The sequence below is a fragment of the Oenanthe melanoleuca genome, chromosome 2 (genome assembly GCF_029582105.1).
Source record: "Oenanthe melanoleuca isolate GR-GAL-2019-014 chromosome 2, OMel1.0, whole genome shotgun sequence".
Taxonomy (NCBI): domain Eukaryota; kingdom Metazoa; phylum Chordata; class Aves; order Passeriformes; family Muscicapidae; genus Oenanthe; species Oenanthe melanoleuca.
This window is the reverse complement of record NC_079335.1, coordinates 33,636,404-33,658,094: the sequence shown is the minus strand read 5'-3', so window position 1 is coordinate 33,658,094 and position 21,691 is coordinate 33,636,404. Positions and strand designations below refer to the sequence as shown.

Genomic DNA, 21,691 nt, shown 5'->3' with positions numbered 1-21,691 from the left:
ACTAGTCTGAACTTGCATTGTTAAGAGCAGAGAAGTCAAAGTTGTGTAGACAAAAGCTAACCCAACTGTCTGAAAATCAGTTGTCCTAAACTTCCACTATCTAGATTGGCTCCTGCACTGGTTCAGCAACTCTTCAGCAGCTTTAGTACCATTACCTGCTTCCAGTAGCTTCCCAGATGAGAGTCTTACAGGCATCTAAGGTTTGACAGCCCTCCTAGGCTAGTTAGACTGATTTCCTCTGACAGCCTTACCTCCCCGCCCTTGAAAATGTCATCATCTAGCAAAGCACTTTGAATATGTTTATCTTTAGCACCTGAAAAACCTAACTTGGATGTATGTTTTCAGCTAATAAAACATGCTGAAATGCTTAGTGTTTCAGAGACTACATAACTTCACCACTGCAAGTAATTAGGACACAGTTAGCAGTACAAACATTTATAATAATTATGCAGTGAGTGTACAAACACATTATAGGTTTAAAGACCCTTAAGTAAACTTGCTGTCTGAATGCAAATGTAATGGCTGCAGCATGAAGCAGCTGAGTCAGATACAGCACTGTTCATGGCCATGGCTGAGATGTCCCTGCAAAGTGATGCACTAACCTATGTTAGAACAGTATGATTCTTTATTCCCCTCTAGTGGCTGGTCTGCATAGTATTAGTTACTAGTCGAGGGCTAGAAGAACTAAACCAGACTCTTGAGAGAGCAGGACATGCTAAAAGGTTTTGATTCAGTCCCTTCTGCCATCCACACTACCAGAATGCCAACAGTGCACAGAAAAATTGCCTGTGCTCTGGCAGTGATACAGAAGGAAGGGAAAGGAACAGTTTTTGAAGGGTTGAAGTTTTATGTTCTTAGTCACTACCAAGTAATTAAATTAATAGTTTTATCCCTCAGAAAGGAAGAGGAGTGTAACTGTCAGTTCGTGTTGCAAGTCTTTTATTTAATTACTTTAGTCCCTGGGTGTCAGTGAAGCTGAATATGAACCTGGCCAATCCATCTCCAGGAGGGTACTAACAGATCTGCTTTGCAGCTGGCTTCTGAATAAAGCCTGTCTGCAGTCTTCCATACTGCAAATAAGAGTAAATTCTCAGAGCATATTTGTCATTGAAATATATTTAATATATACAGCCAACTCTATTGCCAATATTCTCCCAAGTACTGCAACTGCTACTTATGTTAATGTGTAGCCAAACAGAAGGAAAACAACCATAAAGGTGCTAAAAATGGATATAAGCTGCACTAAAGTATTGAAAGAGTAGTAATTTCTATTAATGGTTGGATTGCTAAAATGATATGAGCTAAATTCTTCAGGTTGAGTGGAATTTGTTTCTGAATAGGATAAGAGCATCTCTGAACAAATCATTGGAAGCAGGAAAGTGAACATGATACATGAAATAAATTACAGAATAAATCTGAGAATAAAAGGAGTCAAGGAGGTAGACACTCATCCTCCTTAAGCACAGTGGAGGTTTATGAATCTTGGATTTTCCAGTGATTTGTTCTTGTCTTTATTGAGAGCCTGATGATAATGTAAACTTTCAAGTTCCCAGGAGCTCCTGCCCTGCAGAGAATAGGAAATATTTTACCACAGAGGCTGTTTGTGGTCAAGATTGCAATGTATAAAGGACAAAATATCCAAAACACAGGTTGAATTCTCTATGAGAATGAATATGCAAATAAATTCTTACTCTTTACAACAAGTTTGGGTCAAGTTCAGATTTTGAAGTTGTATGGCTCCTAACCTGGTGTGAAGAGAAAACCATACAAAGGATATTTGAGGATGCTTAAACTCAAGCTCATGGATATATTATCATTTACTGAGTATATTTTAAAAAAACCCCACCAGATAAAATTAAGTGTACAAAATCAGCCCTCCAGTGATGTTATTCCCAATTCTGTCAGTTAACTTGATATGGGATAAAAGGTAAATGGGATATTTCAGCCTAATACAGTAAGATGCTTCAATTTCTTTTGAGAACATGCCATCTGAGCAGACCCATTTTTAGGTGAATACTAAATAAAAAGCAAGATGACAGCTTTCTAGGTCAGGAACTGCTAGACCATTATTTTAAACTGCAATATTTAGCCAATGTGTGTGTGCATGTATGCTTTTTTAAAAAATTTTACAACAGGGGTTTGTAATGTTCTAAGGCCATGCTTTGGCAATAAAAAATAATGCCTCATTTATAAAGGGCAGGAACTCAGGGATTTTATTCTCCTGGATGTAACTTCAATTGCATTTTATTTAAAGTACAAGGATACTTTAAAAACTGCATTTAGTCAGCTGTTGACTAATGGCTCTTAGCTCTTCATGAAGCAGATAATGGCTTTGCATAGAATATCAAACTCAATAGAAACAATCACAGTAATGGAAGAAGAATTCTTTGTTATAGAGTTACATGAAAGGATACACTGACAAAACAGAAAGCTTTTTAAGGAAAACAGCACCAGGTTTTGATGAATACTACCACTTTTGATGTGCCTGCTACTTTTTCTCTTCTCTGTAATTTCTTTTGAAAGGTTTGTTAAGGAATTTCTGATGACTTTTGATAGCTGAAAGATAAAGCACTTAATGGGAACTAGAAAGCCATTTAAAGGTTTGTAATAAATTAATATATTGCCACTATATTTCTCTTAGATTGTAATGTCTCTTTTGTACTCCAGATGCCATCTCAAAAAAGAAACTTCGTATAGAGCATATGGATCAAATTTTAGCCAGAAGGGAAAAATTGTTGACTTGGCACTAGGTATTTGTGACCCACAGAGTACCTTTACAGCCAGCCAAGTCATCAGTTTCTTTTTCTGCTAGGCAGTGGCAGCTCTGACTCCTGAAGAACACCTTTGCATGTGAAGCCTGTGTAACTTAACTCTGGCAATGATGAATGGGTACTGCAACTGACTGTAACTTTGAAAATTAAGTGCTCAGCATTGGAACTGCAGCAAACTTATTCCTGAAAAATGGATGGCATGACTGAAATGATGTAGAATACTATGGAATTATTTAATGGGTCCCTACTCTAGCAAAGTCCTTGAACTGAGTAAGCCAAACCAGAAATGATGTATCAAAAAATGCACACTGTTCTCTTGAAGAAAAGAGTGAAGGGTGAGAAACCCAACAACACATGATGATAAGAGGCAGGGAGCTCAGATATCACAGGCACAGACACAGATAAGAACTGAATAGAATGTGGTCATGAGCATCTTAAAATTAGCCCTGTTCTTCTGGCTCCTTCTCCATGTTCTTTGGGAATCTTGTTTTGTGAGGCAAATATATTTTTAAATTGGGATACTTTTCATTTTTTGATGCCCATGTGCAAATTTTTTCACTTCCATTCCTGCAGTTCACTGCTGAGTGTTCAGTAGATGTGCATGCTGTATACTGCTTCTGAAAGAAAAATATCCATGAAACCAGGACCATAGCAAAGCACAATAGACATATTAAGATGAAAGGTAATTTTAAAGGACTGTATTAATACCAGTTTTAAAAACTTAGATCTTAATTACATTTTGAAAGTGTTTTTCTCCTAATAACTAAGAGGACAGTAGGCACATATTGAGCTTTCTGTGCTTATTTGCAAATCACATGTATTTATTGATTGCTGTCTTGGTGTGGCACATCTTAAATCTAGCAACAGCTTTTGTGCTTTTTTGGGGAAAAAAGAGAAAAGAGTGCTATCAGTGAAGTTCCTTTTCCTATAATAGCATGTCACTCAGCCTGTGCTCTCTGCAGGAGACACCTGAACTCCCATATTTTAGCACTCAGAAGGTTTAATGTCAGGGAACTGCTGAAGACCTTCATCTAGGTAACAGTAGCATGAAGCTCTTGGTAAGGAACTGTCTGTGTTCATGTCTCCCTAAAGTACCTAATCCATATCAAAGGATAACCTGTCACTTAAGTCTCATGGGAGCTGTGGGGTTACAAGACATGTCTGTTTAGAAAGCTAATTCTGCATTTGGCAGGACTGCTATTGTGTCTCCCAAGCCAACTGGAAAATCTAGATTATTTGTCGGAGTGAGAATTAAGAGAAGGAAAAATGGTCTAGGGAAAAAGGAAGCAAGAATGACAACAGACACAAAAAAAAAATCCAGCATCCTTGGTGGATATTCAAAAGTCATCTGGACATAGTGCTGGGTAACGAGCTGTAAGTGAATCTGAAGGGGGCTTGGACCAGCCCCTTCCAACCATTCTGTGATTCAGTGGGAGGAAAGAAAAAAACAAACCAAAACACAGAAATCCTCAAAACTCTGACGTTTTATCAGTGACATCTCAGCATCTATCTAATTTTACAATATGCAACCATAGAAAGTTATGCTATCTTTAAAACCTCCTTTAATAAATTCTTTAATAAATTCATACTGCTGACAGTCTTTTTTTTATCTTCAGTCCTCTTCCTGGTCTACACAGAGCAGTGACAGTTTGCAGGTCCTGATATGGGCACGTCCCAGCAGGTCTGGAGCGCTGCTACTTTGAGAAGTCAGGCTGTGTAGGGCTACAGAAACATATATTCTCATTTTTGCATCATGGGAGGGGGCATAATTTTATGAAGTTATTTATTGGAGCAGTCTGCGTTCTGGTGAGGTTTATGAAATTTTACAAACATCCTCATCTGATGGAAATCATTAGAGCCACTGCAGAGAACCTGCATCACTGGCAATTACCTTATGAGTGTATGATCCTCATTAGGCTGATTAAACTAGCTTAGCACCATATTATTTAAGTGGCACCAGGCAGTACTTTGCTGAAGAAGATATGCTAAAACTCTGAGCTGAGATGAATTTTAGAAAACTACCCACTAAGAATCCAAATAGAAAAATGTGCCATTTTTAAGTGACTACTATGGAAACAAACACTGCCTCAGTAAGACTGGGATGAACACATTCCAGCAAACCATTAAAGAATTCTACAGGCTATTGCTTACACTACAGGATGTGCTGCAAGCTCTTTATAATACACTTACACCTGACCTCCTTCTAGGTAGAAGCTTGAGGTTTAGGTCAGTACAGAAAACTTTGAAGTCAAACAACAGTCAATGGCTACAGGAGCAGAACTCAGGATCTTTTGACTCCTGACAAAATTCATCCTTTTCTTTAGCGGTTTCTGAATCAGGAGACGCTTGTACTCTCGCATTTGCAGAACACTGCTTGATTGGGAACAGGCAGCCTGATTCAGCAGATGTGCTGAATGTTCCAAATAGTCTTCGAAGCTGTTTTGCGTCTTTAAAAAAATCCTTATTATTTTTTTTTTTTACCAAACAGGTTAATGATAGCACAGAATAATCAGCTATTGCAGAAGAACAGAAGTGTCAAACCACAAGAAGCATGCTTTTGTTTTTTCTCCTCTAAATAGAGAGGAAAAAAAATCTGGTTATGATCTTGCTTTCAGGAATGGTGGGCTACTAATTACTTGAAGTGAAGACAGAATAAATACTGATTCTTTGATGTAGCCATTAACTCCCTGCTCTCTGAAGCCAGCTGAATATTTCTTATTTGCTCCTTGGCGTTTTGGCCGAGCGCCCTTGGCTGCTTGCTGGAACTCAACACAACCTGCGGCCAGGATGCACCTGCATAGCTACTCCAATTGTTCCATTAAGATGCTCATTGTACTAATTGGGAATTTCATTGCCATCATAAGAAAGGTAGCATTTTAAGATTTAAAGATAATTTAAACAGAAATTAAGAAAAAGCGCTGGCTGTAATCCTTGCATCCCCTTTCCCTGCTGGCAGCGCGACTCGTTCCACTCCTCCGCGACCTTCCCCCGGCTGAAGTTTTCGCGAGCCGCTCAGGTGCCTGACGCGGGGCGGCCCGGGGCAGCGGAGCCAGGCGGGGGAAGGGGGCCGCGGCTCCGCCGGGGGCAAGCCCGTCCCCGGGCGGGCAGGGGAGCGGCGGAGGAGAGCAGCCCCCGCCTCCCGCCCGCTCTCCTCCCCCTTCGCCCGCTCCCGCCTTTTGTGCGCCGAGCCCGGGCGTCAACGGGCGCCGGCGGCCGCGGAGCTGACAGCAGCCCGCGGCTATCGGCCTCGGCAGCGGCGCTGTGGCGAGGGCGGCAGCCGCAGCCGCTCCCGTCACCAAGGCGCTGCCTGGCACAGAAACAGACAGAGACGGACTGACAGGCGCACGCAGCGCGGATCTGCCGCCTTTGCAGCTCCTCTCCTCCCTGCACCATGCTCCGCTCCAGGCAGCGCCCGCCCGCTGCTCCCTGAGGGCAGCCAGCCCCGCGCCCGGCTGAGAGGGCGACTGGCGCCCGGCTCCCTCCCCCCGCCCCCAGTTACCGGAGTTCGCTCCGTCCCGGGGACTTCGGCAGCGCCTCCGCCCTCTCCCGCCGTGGCAGCCCTTGTGCGGCGGGGGAGTGAGCCGCCAGCAGCCGGAGGGACTGCAGCCGCCGCCGGGGGAGACGAGCTCAAGCCCCCGCCCCCGGAGCTCTTCATGGCGTCTCACCAGCAGACCAGGATCCAAGCCTACCTGGAGAAGAATAAGATCGGTCCCCTTTTCGAGGTAAGGTGCGCTTTGCCGGCCGGCTCCTCCGCGGCGGGCAGCGCTGAGGGCGGGGGTGTCTCCGCGGTGGCGCGGCCCCCCGCGCAGCCCAGGTGAGGCGCTGCTTCGGCAGTGCCGGCACCCCTCGCCCTGTCCTGCCGCCCGGCACCACGCGTGTGCCCTCGTGTGCCTCCTCCACGCCCCTCCGAGCTCCGGAGCTCCGCGCAGCCCTCCCTCCCCGGCTATCCCGAGCATGTGCCCCGCTGCTTTGCCCCGCCACGGCCGCGCCACGATCCCGCGCGGGTGGTCAAACAGGTGCCCGCGGCCCGAGTCCCCGGGGCCGCCCCCGCGGCGCTGCCGCCTCGCCCCGGCGGCCGCGGGACAGCGGGGAGCCGCGGGCCGAACGCGCACCCGCCGTGCTCCGCGAGGGGAGGCGGCACTTCCAGACCCCGCTCTGCAGGGCGGCAGCGCTGAGCACCGAGCGGCGGGCACCGAGCAGCGCTGGGCACCGAGCGGCGGGCACCGAGCAGCGCTGGGCACCGAGCGGCGGGCACCGAGCAGCGCTGGGCACCGGGCGCCGCACGGCCCGCGGCGAGCCCGGCGCGCCGCTGCCCCTCCGTGACCGCCCAGCCGTGAGGGACAGGTGCCTCCCGCCGGGAAACACACCCTCTGCACCGAGCACTCGGAAAGAAGTCTGTCCTGCGAAAAGTCCGTGTCGATGGTGCTTTCTGAATTTTTTTTTCTGCAGTCTCACACCGGTTTTTTGCTATATTTTTCCGTTTTCTTACAACGATGCAGTTGCAGGGATTTGTAGATGCAGAGATGTGCATATTTTACTATTTTAGTACATAAGCTGTGAATACTTAGAATTTGAAAGGGTACTAGAGCAATCGTGATTATTACCATTTTATCATCTTGTTTCTCATGCAGTTTTAAATATCTAAATGCACATATATTATGCACTGCACTCTGGCAGTATTATCACAAGGCACAGCTCTGCCTTTTTCAGTATTTAACTTGTTCTCAATCAAGCTTAGTATGTATGAAATCTTTTTTATTCTGGCACGGTGGATGCCTCATCTTCAGTGTGTATTTTGCTACCCCCGCTTCCCCCCATAAGAAAAGGTCAAACTTTTTTAAAAAAATTTTCATGAATTGTCTGGTTTTATATTTTTTTTTTTGTGCATAGGCTGTTGAAATAGACTGCTGGTTCAATGCTAGTGGTGTTAGATATCTTCATTTTGCAATAAATATAGCCCCATTTGATGGAACAGTAACTGGGTACTAGGGAACAGCAGGTGATTTTTCTAGTTAAGGAATTCATAAAAATGAAAACATTTGTGTGGTTCAATTACTGAATAAAATTCTGTTCAATCAGCTATGTTGCTAGGTCTAGGTACATAACTGACTCTTGTTTATTTCAGTGGGAATTCAGTGCTTTGGGGTTGTTCAAGAGTTAGGCCCTTGACAGCTCTCCTTTTCTTTTAAATTTCCTTAACCCATTGGTTTACACATTAAAATTCAAGTGCACCACTTGACATCTCTGTTCTGAGTCACTGTGTTTTAACCTAGTTTCTCAATAGTATAAGATATATATGGTTGTTTCTGTTCAGGTTCTTGTAGGATGTTTTAGTTACCAATTGTGGAGAGAAAGATTAAGAAGTTGTATTTGTTTCTGCATTTCATGTATCACCACGTATTTCACTAATCACTAATGTAGGAATTTCATCGTTATAGATTCTGTGAAAGGCTCTTTGCACAACTGTGCAGGCTGTCTACAGGTTCTCAGTGCACTCCTGTATACCAGGAAGACTTTTTGGTGTGAAATCTACTTAAACCTGAATACTAGTGACTGGTTTTAAGATCTATGGATATAGCATTCCTGCAGCTGCTTACAGTACAGTTACGCTGGGAGGAAGAAGATCATAATTCTTATCTCAGCTACTTCCTGATTGGCCTTTAAAATATACTTACATATTTAATTTTTTAATGGACTTTTTGTTCTCAACAGTTTATTGAAGATCTGCAAGCTGTGCTTGATCTTGTAGTCCATAGAAAAATGTAGACAGGTATTTGAAATTGATGGGAATTGATCAAAGACTATGCAAGGATGAATCTTGTACTCTATACTAGTATTCCTATTCAATGTGCTTTGTGGTGTTTCAAGAATACCATGTGTTCACAGTCAGATGTTGTCACTAACACATCGGTTTTTCATGTGTCTAAAAGTTCTGACACATTGCAAAAGACTTATGCTTTGTCTTTCATCCAGGAACAGCTAGCATTTTCTTATACCACTTCTGTTTTGGATTCTAATTAAGCATCTCTTGTCATGGATGACAGCCATTTTTTTTTTTACTTTTTGGGAGTACTAATTTTCTAGTACCAGCTCAGAACAGAGCGGACTTGGATTCAGTTTTCTCCGGTGTTATTTGCTGATCAGGTTGTGACTGTAATTGCTCAATATGTGCTTCAAGTGTACATTTTAGGGGGTGCATGGACTAGAACTGGGTAGCTGAGGGCAGTCACAAGAAAGAAGGACATGGAGAGAGGACCTGTGTGCTTTCTGAGATGAAAGCAGGGATAGTGATGCATAAACAGATTGTATTTCATACTTGCATAATGAATAATCTGTGATCGGGGCACTCTACACCATTGATTTGAGACAATTACAGAGGCACAGAATGCTGATGGGTGGAACAGCTGGCCGTGTACTGAAGGTGAGGTACAATTCCCATGCATTGCAGTTAAGAGCAGTGGTTGCTCTTGCTAGTAGGTCATCGTGTTCCAGTTGCTTGCAGTTATCCTAGTTGTGTCTGTTTTCTCCATTCTGTCCTGTATTTGTGGCCTTCTGTTACAGTGCTTAGGGATTTTTGTACTTCATGAACCAGCATTACCTGCTTAAGAGCATCTTTGCTGAAGTTTTGTGTGATTTGACACTTGAATTTATCTTCCTAATTTATGTGAAAGAGAAGTGTTCAAGAGAAGTGCTGACACATGAGATGCAGGAAGACCTTAGGCTCTGCCTTGGTTAGAAAGTTGTTTCCTTCTCTGTAAAGAAATGTGAGGAGTAACCTCCTGGAGAAAGAATTAATGAGCTTAAGCTGACTCAGCAGGCGTTGGTCTTCTACTGACTACCAGTATCTGTTAACACATAGTATATCCCTATCCACTTGGCTATGAATGTTACTCAGCACAGATCGACTTGATTCCGAACATTTTTACCAGGTGAATTCTTGCTTACAGGTTAGAGGTGGGAAGGAAGGTGGGCAGGAATTACTGTGTACATCTGAGACTGTGTCAATTTTGAGGTTTAAGACAGGTTGCAAAATAACTTTGATACTGCAGCCTCATTTTCCCTTTTGGATGTAGGTCCCCAAGTCATGGCTTTTCAAAACTGTTACTTCTCTGCCATTTCATCTTTCAGTTGCCCAAGATTTTTGCAGGTAAGATCCCTGTGAATCTACAACTCAGCTGCTAAATGCCCCAGGGCATGCAGGTGTTGTTAGTGCAGACAGTGAGATCCTAAGTTAACCCCTTACATTCTGTCAGGTTTCATGAGCATCCTTATCCTGCTCTCTGTGGTTTTTGTGTGTTGTGAATTTCTTTTATTTTTTCTTTTGCTTTTGAAAGTTTAGACATCTTTCTGTAAGAGATTGTTGGTATCTGAGAATACTGTGCTTAGACAACAAGTTTGGATTTGAGGAATGCCCTTTAGAAATGCTCTTTTCTGGGATTTTCATGGTAACACGTACCATGGCACTACCTGATTTTTTTAGATTTTTTTTTTTTCACATTAACTTGAAATGTAACAAGAATTCTAAATATGGATTATTTCTGTGATGAAGCTTCACTGTTGTTTTTTTATTCCATCTTTCTAAAATGTGAACAGGAGCTATGTGCCTAAAATTGGCTAGGACGGAATATTCAGAATCAGCACCCACTCATTTCTGTCTGAGTGAAGTATTGACCCACTTTGCATTTCAAGCATCCAATCCAACAAGTTCTTTTTGTGTGCTAATAATCTCAATGAATAATCCTGCTGCCTGTATCCATACATCTATTCTTCTATACAACTGTATCTCTTTAGCATCCAGTTGTGCTCTCATTTGGGCAACCTGACAGTTTCTGTGAATTTGAATTTGAATTCTGGATCAGCACACTTGAGAACAGATTGCAATAAATCTTCTAGAGCTCTGAGATAAATTTAGTGTTTTGGATTTTTTTTATTTCTAGAACTGCAGCTAAAAAAGCATCCAGCAGGTACGTTGTTGTTATGCAAACCCAAGAACTGTAATTTCTTTGAGTTATAAAAAGCCAAAATAACTCTTCTCAAAGTAAACATGCCAAACCCCTGGTTACCTAAGATTTTTGTTCTGCGAGTAATGTGGGGTTAGAACTGTAATTTTTATTTCAAAAGGCTTCATAATACCACCCTTAGCTGTTTTTTTTTTTCTTTGTTTGGCAGACATAATTACCGAAGCAAATACAATGGGAAACTTTTTTAAATCTATGATGGTTTTTCTTTCCCTAAATGAAATAGCATTGTTGGTGTGTATTATGCTGTGGTGTCCATTATTTAAATAAAATCACTACGCTTTTCACTTAAACCTTAGCCTACTTGGTGATGAACACTCTATAGTGCAACTTATGACTGACTTAAGTCAAATTTGGGGATGAATTTTGGAGTTCAAAGTTTTGGAGTTCTCCTTCAGGCAGGAGACTGTCCTCTGAAAAAAATGCTTACCCTAGGTTCTTAAATACACAAAGATAGCCACTGTCAACTTGAATGTCTAATTAACCAGTTTGTAATTTCTAACAACATAAAATCATGTTTTAAACTGTAATGTCTGTCTGTTTGAATTCTAGAGATGCCATCAGAGAATTTTTTTCTTTTGAGGTTGCTCAAAACCACAAAATTTTGAGTATTTTGGTATGATGCTCAATGGGTTAGGTTCTGTTGCTAGTGTGTTACCCAGTGACATTGTTTCAGCCTGGCAGTTCCTGTTGCAGGAAAGCTGGTATTAGCTGTTTTTCAAAGGATGTATGGAAACCAACAGTGATCTAGAAATGCTGCAGTCTTAAACAGCAGGGGATAGGGAATCATATTTAAGTTCTAATTTTTATTTTTGTTGGTGCCTGTTATAGTATGGCGTTATTGTAGCCTTAACGTGCACTGAAGAAAAAGACCTATTTAAGGGGAATGTAAGTCAAAGGGAAAAATGGTTTAGAGATGTCCTTTGCATTCTGGAGAATTCATCATATAGTTTCATAGTTGCCTTAGATGGAGTTATCCTTAAGGGAAAACAAGTGAAAGACTCTAATCAAGCTGACAGACACACGCTTTTCCATTAACAAACAGTTCCATAACCAGTGCCTTTATGCTTATTACTTGGCTTTTGTGGTGACCAGCAAGATGCAAATGTCAGAAATTTCCCTGTGGTTGAGGCAGTCATAGTTCTGCTCTCCTGTGTAATCTAAGATTAAGAAAAAAATGTTCCTGAATGAGGAAAATTACAGCATCCAGCTACCTGATCAGTTAATCTCTCAGCATTTAAAGGGAGTTGCATTTTTGTGATGTTTACTCCTCAGGGAATTTGTCTGAAGTTATCTGAAGACTTTGAAAGCATATTGGAAAAAGACAGTGAGAGAGATTGTAGATACAGGTATGCACTTGTGTGGCCAAGATCATAGATAGTAATCACATAAACCTTGTTTCCATAATGGCAAAAATATTACTTGCTTGAAATGGAAAAGTGGGCTCTCTTAATTGCTTTTTAAAAAAGTTCTTTGGCAACAAACACAGAAATAAGTAAAAATCCAAGTGGTAGTTGATTTGGAAGAATTGTATTTAAAATACAGAATGATAAGGTGAGAGTATCATAATAGAATACTTTTGTTACATTAACTCTTAATGTTTTAAAACTCTCAAAATGACAATTACTTTGTTTCTTGAGAGGGTGAGCAGAAGGCATGACTATCTTGCATCAAAAAATACCTGGGAAAATGAGAAGTAGTTCTCAGTTGAGTTGCTCTCACCATCACATACCAGCAAAGCCTGGCTGCTCAATGGTAAGGTATATAGCTAACAGATATGATATTGAAGTTTTTCTGGCAGCCTGTCTAATAATTAATCAGTCTGGATCAAAATAAGCCCATTACTACTGGTCTTATTTCTTTGTGTTTTATCACATTATGATGTATCTTCAAAGTTTCAGATTATGGTAACAGTGTTGAGCTAAGTTCTTCAATTGTTTTGTTTCTTTTGATCAATACAGTCTTTTTGGTACAGTAGATCAATGTTAAGTGGCAAATATAAAGTACTTTGATGGTTTTAACTCAGCCTGTCATTTTTTTCTAACGTGTTCTTTGGTGTTACTTATCTATACTTTTCCACATGGGTTAGATATTATCCATACTCCGGAGTCAGCACTCTCAGCCTTCTGGTTTTTTAGGAGCTTCTGGGAGGGAAGTGAACATCTAGTATCTTAACCAGCATTTCTGCCACACATGATGTGCTATTTTACTGTTCTGGAGCAGGTGGGTTTCTTACAGCTAGACAGACACCTGTTATTAGTGTACCTTATTTTAAAAGTGTTACTTAGTAAATGGAAGCTAGAAACATAATATTTAAATTGAGTTAGAAACAGAATATTTGAGAGTATTTTAGCATCATGTTCTTTTACAATTTGACTATTATTGAATATTTAATCAATATTCTTTCCTTTTTTTCTCCCCGTGTCTTTTATTCTCACTTGCATCTTTCCATTTGTCCTATTTATGCAAATAAAGAAGTGGGGACTGATTTCTCATTTTTCAATTGTCTAATGATTATTTGGAATTTTTTCATACAGTTTTTTTTTTTTTTTAAATCTGGTGATATTTTGTTTTTCTGGGAAAGCATATGTGCTTTTGTATGAGTGAGGAGGAATAGAGATACTTTTTTTCTACCTCTGGGCTACAAGAGGTGGCTGGAAGCCCTTTTATGTTTATGAACTTTTGGAACAAACACTACCCAAACACTTTAGTGTCTGTAATTACTCAGACAAAAATGAGGTGTTATTTCCTGTGTTGGGTATTACTCCCCTTGCACAGATGCATGTTTTTTCTCCTAACAAATGTCAATACGAGCTGTGAAGTATGACAGAAGGATATGTTCTATGTTAAGAATCTTCTTTGCCTAAACCATAAGATGTGGTTAAAAACCAGTGAAAGCAAGAACATTTTCAAATACAATCATTAGGAAACCCTTGGCCTCCTGACTAAGGCAGTGGGCTGTCTCACACATAACTAAAGGTGATGAAAAGTAGCACACAGCTGATAGGAGAAACAACTGTTACAGATTTTTATCCTAGGACACAGGTAAAGAGCGTGATCACTTGAAATGCACACCTATGCCTTTGCCAAGACAACCCAACATCCAAATCTGTTCCCTATACAGAGGGTAATATCCTTTTAAAAAGCTTGCAGCAGACACAATTGTGATAGCCTTAACTTTTATGTCAGGTCCTGTATGCTGTGCTGTATCAATTCTCCTTTGTCTACTCAGTTTCACTGAATCTTTATTCCATCTATAAATATTCAGGCAGAATTGTTTGGCTGTAGTTATGATGCTGCTCTGGTTTTGCTCTTCTGTTGATTTGGGCAGTTTTCTTCCCTTATTCACATAAAATTCAAGTATTGTCTTTACCTTAAATGTGGAGTTTCCAGTGAAGCCCCTCAAATTTTGGCATATATATATATAGTGTATATAGCACTATGAGGAGATGTGTTATAGCTATGAGAAATGCACATTCAATGTGCATTACCCATGATAAATGGAAGGCAATATTACATTAGCCACCTCTCACAAAATTTCTGTTCATACAGAGAGTGGAAATTTTTAATTTTGTATTTATATGAAACATCCTATCTCCTTCCTCATTTTCCAGTTCCCTGCAGTATTCAATAAATGAAATCACTCTATTCACAAACCATATTTCTCTTTAGTGTCTGGTACAATATACTTACTGTACAATAGCTCTTTTATTGGCTTTTGTAGGAGCTGCTTTCTGGGGCAGGAACCATGAAAGTTTGGGTCTTTCAACTATGTTGGGGCCTTTTTAATTGAAACTTTCCTCATCATATAGTTTGTTTTACACCAGACATTCTTGTGGTTTAGTATTCAGGAGTATGGGCTATGGGGCTGATTTAATAGCCAGTTGCTGCAGGTCCTGTTCATCTTCATTTCTGGTTGCACATTCCTGCTGTCCTTGTTTCAGAAGTGGTGATTGTGTCATCTCACATTTACCTGGTTTGGGAATATGAAACAGAAGAAAATGAAGCCTACAAAGAAGTGAAAATTGTTCTGTAGGCTGAGCTCAGTGGGTCACCATGTAGTCTGATGAGGAATGTGGCATTGACTTGGGAGGGAAAATGTAGGTGGCCTGAAGGTGAAGAAAGGGACGGAAGGACAACTGCTTTTCTCTGGTAGCAAGCTACTAGGTGGGCATAAGAGATGTGCAAAGCTTGTGTGCCTGTTAGCTTCATATGGGTCTTGTCTTTTAAAGGTCCAGTTTCCCATAGGTTGGGGAAATGTCATGGAGCCCAGTTGATTCTGTGAAGGAGCAGATGAGGGAATTGAGTAATTAGGGAGGACGGCTGAACAAATTAGGAGGAAACAGACCATATGAATATGCTGAGTGTGAGAGTGAGAAAGAATAGGAAATGGGAGGGGGTGGGATGAAAAAGATTAATGCTACATTGCCAGCATGTTCTTTCTTTTTTATTTTATTTTTATAATAGTCTCTACTGTCAAATGTCAACTGGAATCTGTACTTTTTTTTTTTTTAAAGAAAGGTTCTAGTGCTGGTGGTTGCTAAGAGTATAACCAAAGAGTGAGAAAGGGAAAATGCAAGGAAATATAATTTACTATGTAAAGAGCATGAATGTTTTGCAGTGTCTGACTCGTATGTCTAGTGCTTGATCTTGGATGTGTTACTTAGACATGGATTTGCCAGAGAGTTAAAGGTGTCCTTAGCACCACTATTAACACTGGCTCCTGTGCCATGAACTCCTTCATTAAAAAGGAGCTGCACTGTGCATTGTGCCTCTGCTGACATTTGTATGAGTGGAGAGGTAAATGAATGATTGTGAAATATTCCTCTGGTCAGGTATCTATATCAAATAAAGGAATTCTGAATGATCATAAGTTCCATGTTCCTTTTGGTGCACTAGTGCAGAAAAGCTGCTGTGTGTTGTTGATACCAGAATTCATCCTAGAAGCCTAAATAAGTGGAAGCAGTCTCTTCTGGGGACATGAGAGATGATTCATAGAACTGAAAAGGAAGGGTGGTTTCAGCCACAGGTGACCTTTGAAGAGAACCTGTGGAAGCAATTATGCTTAGGCCAGTAAGGAAGAGAAAAGGTTTATGATTCAGTTTAGTTTTGTAGAGATGGAATTGAGGGCTTTTGTGTAATTGAGGATATTGTTTCATTTGAAGGAGAAGAAAAGAGAGATGGGATAATTTCCATGACTGGATTTACTGGGATTTCTCAGACTGAAATGTGTGTGCACCTGCAAGCTCTATGAAATGCATACAGACACTGTGAAACATTGGGACAGGCCTGAGAATCCTGTGTGTGCTGGACAGAGATCCCATATAAATGCAGCAGGTGTTGTGTGTTCCTGTTCAGACACGTTGTTTATTACACATAACCATTGCAGTGGGGTAGGACACGCTCCATACACCCAGTGCAACCTGGGTGTTCATCCTCTGAAGGATTCTGAAGAGTCTTGTCCTTCCTGTGTAATGAGGACAAAGCAGAGAAAGCAGGGAAATGCAAGCTGAGGAGAAGACCAAGGTTTGCATATGTAGAAATTCCTCTAGTGTGCCATATGAACCACCACCCATAATTGTGCTGAGGACATACTTTGCATGATGTAGAAACCCCAGTTAAAAAATTAAAAAAGGTGTTTTAGGGCTCCTGCTAAGTCTGTCATGGTTCAGAATAATGCCATTAGATAGTAATAATGCCTGTAGTTCTAATATAAGACAGTGAAGCTGTTTGGAGACAAAGGCTGGATGTAGACTTACCAATAAGGAGCAATGCAGAGAGATAAACACAAAAAGAAGACTAAATTACTAAAGTAACAGATTTAATCTTGATTTCTTATTCCCTGAAGGAGGAATACCTGAAAGAAAAACACAGCAGGAGAGAAAAAGAAATTCAAGAGACTTTATTTTATTCTATGTTTCCCTGTGATAATAGAAAAAAGATTAGAAAAATGAAGTTGGCCAGCATGAAGATCCACTTATCATTTACTTAAACACTGAATAAAAAGTTAACTAGTAAGGAGAGGAAATAAAATATATAGTAGTTAGGATACTAAAAGTGATAGTTGTTATCTGGCTACAGTTCCTGCTTCTGCTGATGCTGTCCTGCTGTATTATCATGTATTACTTTGTGCTTGTGTTTCCCCTTCCTTTGTCTTGTTTGTCTGCATAGAGCCTGCAAACCCCTCTGGCTCCTATGGTCTTCACATGGTTTAGGAGTTTTCACAGCAAGGCTCTGAGCTCATTCTGGGCTTTCTGCTTTCTCTTCTTTCTTTGTGCTGCCTCAGTGCCTGGTTGTGCTATTAATCCCATTAATTGGTGCCATACAATCAAGAAAAAATTGATTTTGCCCTCTTTTTCTGCTGCTTAGTGTGGTAATTCAGAGCACTGACAAGTCTCAAGGCTGCAGTGCAGTCCATGTGAGCACGCTGTATTCCCACAGGGAGCCCTGCTGCAGTTGGTGAGACCCTGATTTACAAGAGGAAGGCCTTCACTCATAACCAGGCAGATTTAGTATAATGTTAAATAAAGAGCAATCAAATCATCAAGAAGCTTTAATTGGGCAATTGCTGTCAGGGTTGGGAAGTTACTTTGCAGTCCCGGAAACAAAAATTGGTATACCAGTGACTCACAGACACTGTTTTCTAAATAAAAAAGCATTAGAAAATCAGATTAATAATGCTTTGGCTATTATTAAAAATAGCTCTACAGCTCCAAAACTCTATCATCATCTAAAATCACCCAGATTTCAGCTTCTAGAAAAAAAGTGATTTTTAGTTGCCTAAGCCATTGCAGTCTTGATGGTAGAAGTCTGATGAGAAATGAAGGGCCTTACTTCAGTTCTAGGTATAATTCAATTATCTGTCCTTAAGAATTACTTTTGCTACCCATAGAAAGTTTCCAGTTGTTAGTACAGCAGTACTTCTTTAAATACCTACCTAGGGCTCTAGCTTTCTTGTAAAATATAGACCTTTAGTCCTTTGTTTGAAAACCTGAGCCAGAGGACAGTTCCTGGATGTTGCAGGTCATGTCCCTGATAGGCTGGTGAGGACATGGTGACTAAATCCATAGTGACAGTTTATATAGAGGAGATAGTCAAAGTGCAAATGACACTTTCAAGAAAATTTTCTGTGTATGTGTTAAAGTTACCTTGTTTGGGCTAGAAAGTGACTTTAGTAAGTTGATCCATAGAATTATTATTAGTACTCTTATTTTTTTATGTCTTTAATTTTTTCTGCTACTTTTTCTTTCAGGAAAAAGATATTCATTAGTTTATATTTCTGGTACACAGAGACTGATAATATTTTTTTTCTTATTTCATAATTGTACTTTGCATTATTTTAAAATTACTTTAGTGTTGCTGTCACATGTGTAACTTAGCTAGTCTATAACTTACAGAGTGGAAAGTGTATCCAGCTTACATAAGCTAGTATTTATTTAGCTGTCCCCATTATCTCAGACCTACTTTATTTATGGGCATGACAGAAGTGTCAGCCTTAAGCCTTTGCAACCAATGCACTTGGCCTCAGAGGTCAAATAGTGGTGTCCAACATTGTCTCATTTCAGAGCCTTTTTTTGCAGCTTGGTATTGACACAGTTCTCCATTTTCAACTGTTCTTTAGAGCTACTGGAAATTCTTTCACATTACTTCCTTAGGTGGTGCTTTTTTAAGGACTTGGGCATGCAGGTTAGTTCCAATGAAACAAATAATAGCATTAAATCTATCCTCTGTTAAACATGAGCCTGGATGTAATCCATGATATATCTACTTCATGTGGTCAACACAGTTGGGTATTCTTCCTCATACAGTTCAATTGTATACTCACTTCTGGTCATCAGTTATCTTTTGCTGAAGAGTTTTTTTCTGGGCATAGTTACAGAACATCCTTCCTCTAAGGAGGAAGTGTCTTGCCTGAAAGAAGTGCAGAAGTTGTATGGTGATGCATTTTTCCTCATGGTGCTTTGCAATAGGTAATACAATTGTGGAAAGTAAGGAAGTTGAGTGAGAGGTTTTTGTCTTTTACGATGGTGATCAGATTTCTCTCGTTCATTTATAACATCTAAATGCACTTGTACACTGGTTAAAGCTTGTTTGTTTGTGAGTCTAGTAGCAAAATCTGGGTGAAAAAAGAACATTTAAATAACAGTTCCACACAAGGTGTTGTAGTTGTGTCTTGGCAAAGGGAATTGATTTTTGGTTGTGGAAATAAGTTAATGCAGTACTGTCCTGATACACAGGCCGTTTTTGACATTAAATACTGCAGGATTAAAATAAAATATTGTATTTCTTAAATGGACAAAGCTAAATATTATTTAGTTATCTGTGGTGTTCTGAATATGACTACTGAATTATGTCTGACATTTTATGTCTTTCCATGGCTTCTGGGGAATATGGTTGTGTCTTTTTTCAGGGTAAATTTCAAGATGTTCAAATAGAATGTAAAATATTATCCTTTCTATATGTAGTCAAATCAATTGTCTGCTACAAATCTCTATTATTTTCATATTGCATTTTCGTCTTCTGGCTGTAGTGAGGAAAAGGTGCCCTATTGTGACAGAAATTGTCTGGACATGTTGCAAAGAAGACCTGCCTGCTGGTAAGTTTTGAGTCTTATTCCAAGGCACCACACAGCCAGTAAATGAGGTAAACAAGTAAATCTGTAGAGAGGATGTTGGACCATGCATTTTCAGCAGGGTAATCTTGGTGCCTGCTTTGCAAGCATAGGTTTTCTGTCCTAGGAGCAGCCAGCTGGGCAGCATGGTGTTCATCTTCAGTAGGTGGTGTCATCTCTGGGCTCAGACCTCAGCTTTGTGTGTGTGTGTCAGACCCTGAAGGGCCCTGAAGAGAATCCCAGATGGCAGCCTGGGAGTGCTTCCCCAAATTGCAGCCACGTTTAGATGGAGACAGCAGTGACTGTAACTTCTCAGGGCTGAGGCACAGCAATGAACCTGGTAGTGCCAGTGGGAAGCAGTTTGGGAACCCTGGAAAATGCCTGGAGACGTGTAGCAGCACATGGGTACCTCTGCACTCAGTGTTAACATTTTCTTTCCCTTGTAATTTTGCTGCTGTGTCTATCCTACCTGATTCTTCACATATTGCATTCTAAACCTGTATAATTCAAGCCTTCTGCACTGTTTAGGTCAAAGTGGGCACCTGCATGTCTTTTTCCCTATGTGTTTCTAATCTTCAATTTTAATTTTTTTTTTTTTTTTATTATTGGATCATCATCCTCAGAAGTTTCTTCACCTTAAGTAGCAGAAATATCTATTTTAACTTGACTTGAAATAATCCATGAAGGCAGAGAATGTTAGAAATCTGCATGAAATTTGCAAAATATCTTCATTAAAGCATTTTCTTTGTCATCTTGGTCGCTGACGAGGAAAGTCATAGAGGTAATTTTGGCTTAACTGATGGATGATAAAAATCCATATGGAAGCTATCAGAGGTGGATTTTGCTTCCAACTGAACTGGAATTATTAAGGTGTCTTCCTGACTGGGGCTGAAGATAGATTCAGGTACACTGATATCTTTTTAGAAATGAAATAGTTGTCAGTATCGTAATAATACACAAAATGGTGGAAGATCTCTGGATTATAAAAACAAATTACTGAATATTTATTTTTTATTAGTTAACATGGATGTTTAGATATTTATTAGAATATTATTAATTCATGCATTTATAATCAAGTTTTTTTATATTTGTGGCCTGATGACTTCTGCATGGCAAAAGTCTTGTGATTTTGCATTTAAAGAAACCAATTCTTTCATTTCAATTTCATTGTGGATTTTGCTTTTTTTTGGTTTTTTAAATAGCAAAGTTCAAGTGTGTTAATTAAGCAAACGCTTCATCTATAATTAAGTGGACACAGGTTGAAATAACCTAATATAAAAGTGTTGCTTATAATAGTAAAAAGATTTTCCAGTTGCAGTCTAAGAATCACTGAGTATAAGTTGTGTTGAGCCAAACTGAACATGACTAAGTGTTCTCAAAACATTTGAGAGCTTGCAGAGAGTCTGCAGTGTCGGTTATCCTGACAAGATACTGCACATCTTGTGTTACCTGTGACAGTCAAATCAGTGTGACCTTTCCTGTGGGGGAGGGAATAGGATACAATTAGCTTTAAATCAATCAAGGAACTGCTTACATGTGAAATAATATCTTTGTTTTCTTAAAGTGCTGTTATTATTTAAAGAGTCTGGGAACAATTGCAGTATATAAATTCTACAAATATAAAAAACCTCTTTGTATTTTGTTGTGGTGAAAATTAATTTCCAGATTTTTCCATGGCAATAAATTCTGACCTTTCCATTCAGAAATCTCTGTTGTATTGTTGCATATTAAACATTTAGATTTATTTAAAAAGCTGATTACAGCATTGGTATGAAGTCTTATGAGACCAAGTCAATCTCTCATAGGTAAATAACAGGAAATTAAGATGTGTATCTGAATAGATATTAATCTATTCAAAGTGTATGAATAAAACTTGTAATTATGCTGCATATTGCTCATACTTGTTTAGTTGCTGTGCTAAAGGAACATTTCCAAATGACAGGATTTAAGTAAATTCTAACAATCAGGGAGCATGTGCTAACTTCTTTGACATTTGTTTAGTGAACATTATTGGAGCAAACTTAGGGTTAATTTATGTAGGCAGCTAAAGTCAAGGTAATTAAATCTGTATTAGAACTTTCCCACCCTGGACTCTGGTTACTCACATTCTCCATTTTTTGTCACTGTAATTGCTGGTTATTATTTGAAGTTCCATGTGAATAGTTTAAAAATTCTTGGTCAAGATTAAAAAAAAAAAGAAAGCAATTTTAATAATAATTTTAATGCATAAAAGTTACACAGAATATTTAATAACTTTGGCTACACACACTGGGCAGTAGAATGTTTTAAAA

The 21,691-nt window shown here is 39.9% G+C and overlaps 1 protein-coding gene across 2 annotated transcripts in view; it reads left to right on the top strand.

The window, feature by feature from the left end:
- Positions 1–5,911: 5,911 nt before the first annotated feature.
- C2H8orf34 (chromosome 2 C8orf34 homolog) overlaps positions 5,912–21,691 on the top strand; it is a 148,145-nt gene continuing 132,365 nt past the window's right edge. For both annotated transcript variants that reach the window (XM_056484324.1, XM_056484323.1), the window contains exon 1: positions 5,912–6,493. In XM_056484324.1, coding sequence (XP_056340299.1) covers positions 6,425–6,493 — 69 coding nt within the window. In that variant the 5' untranslated portion in view covers positions 5,912–6,424. The remainder of the gene's footprint in view (positions 6,494–21,691) is intronic.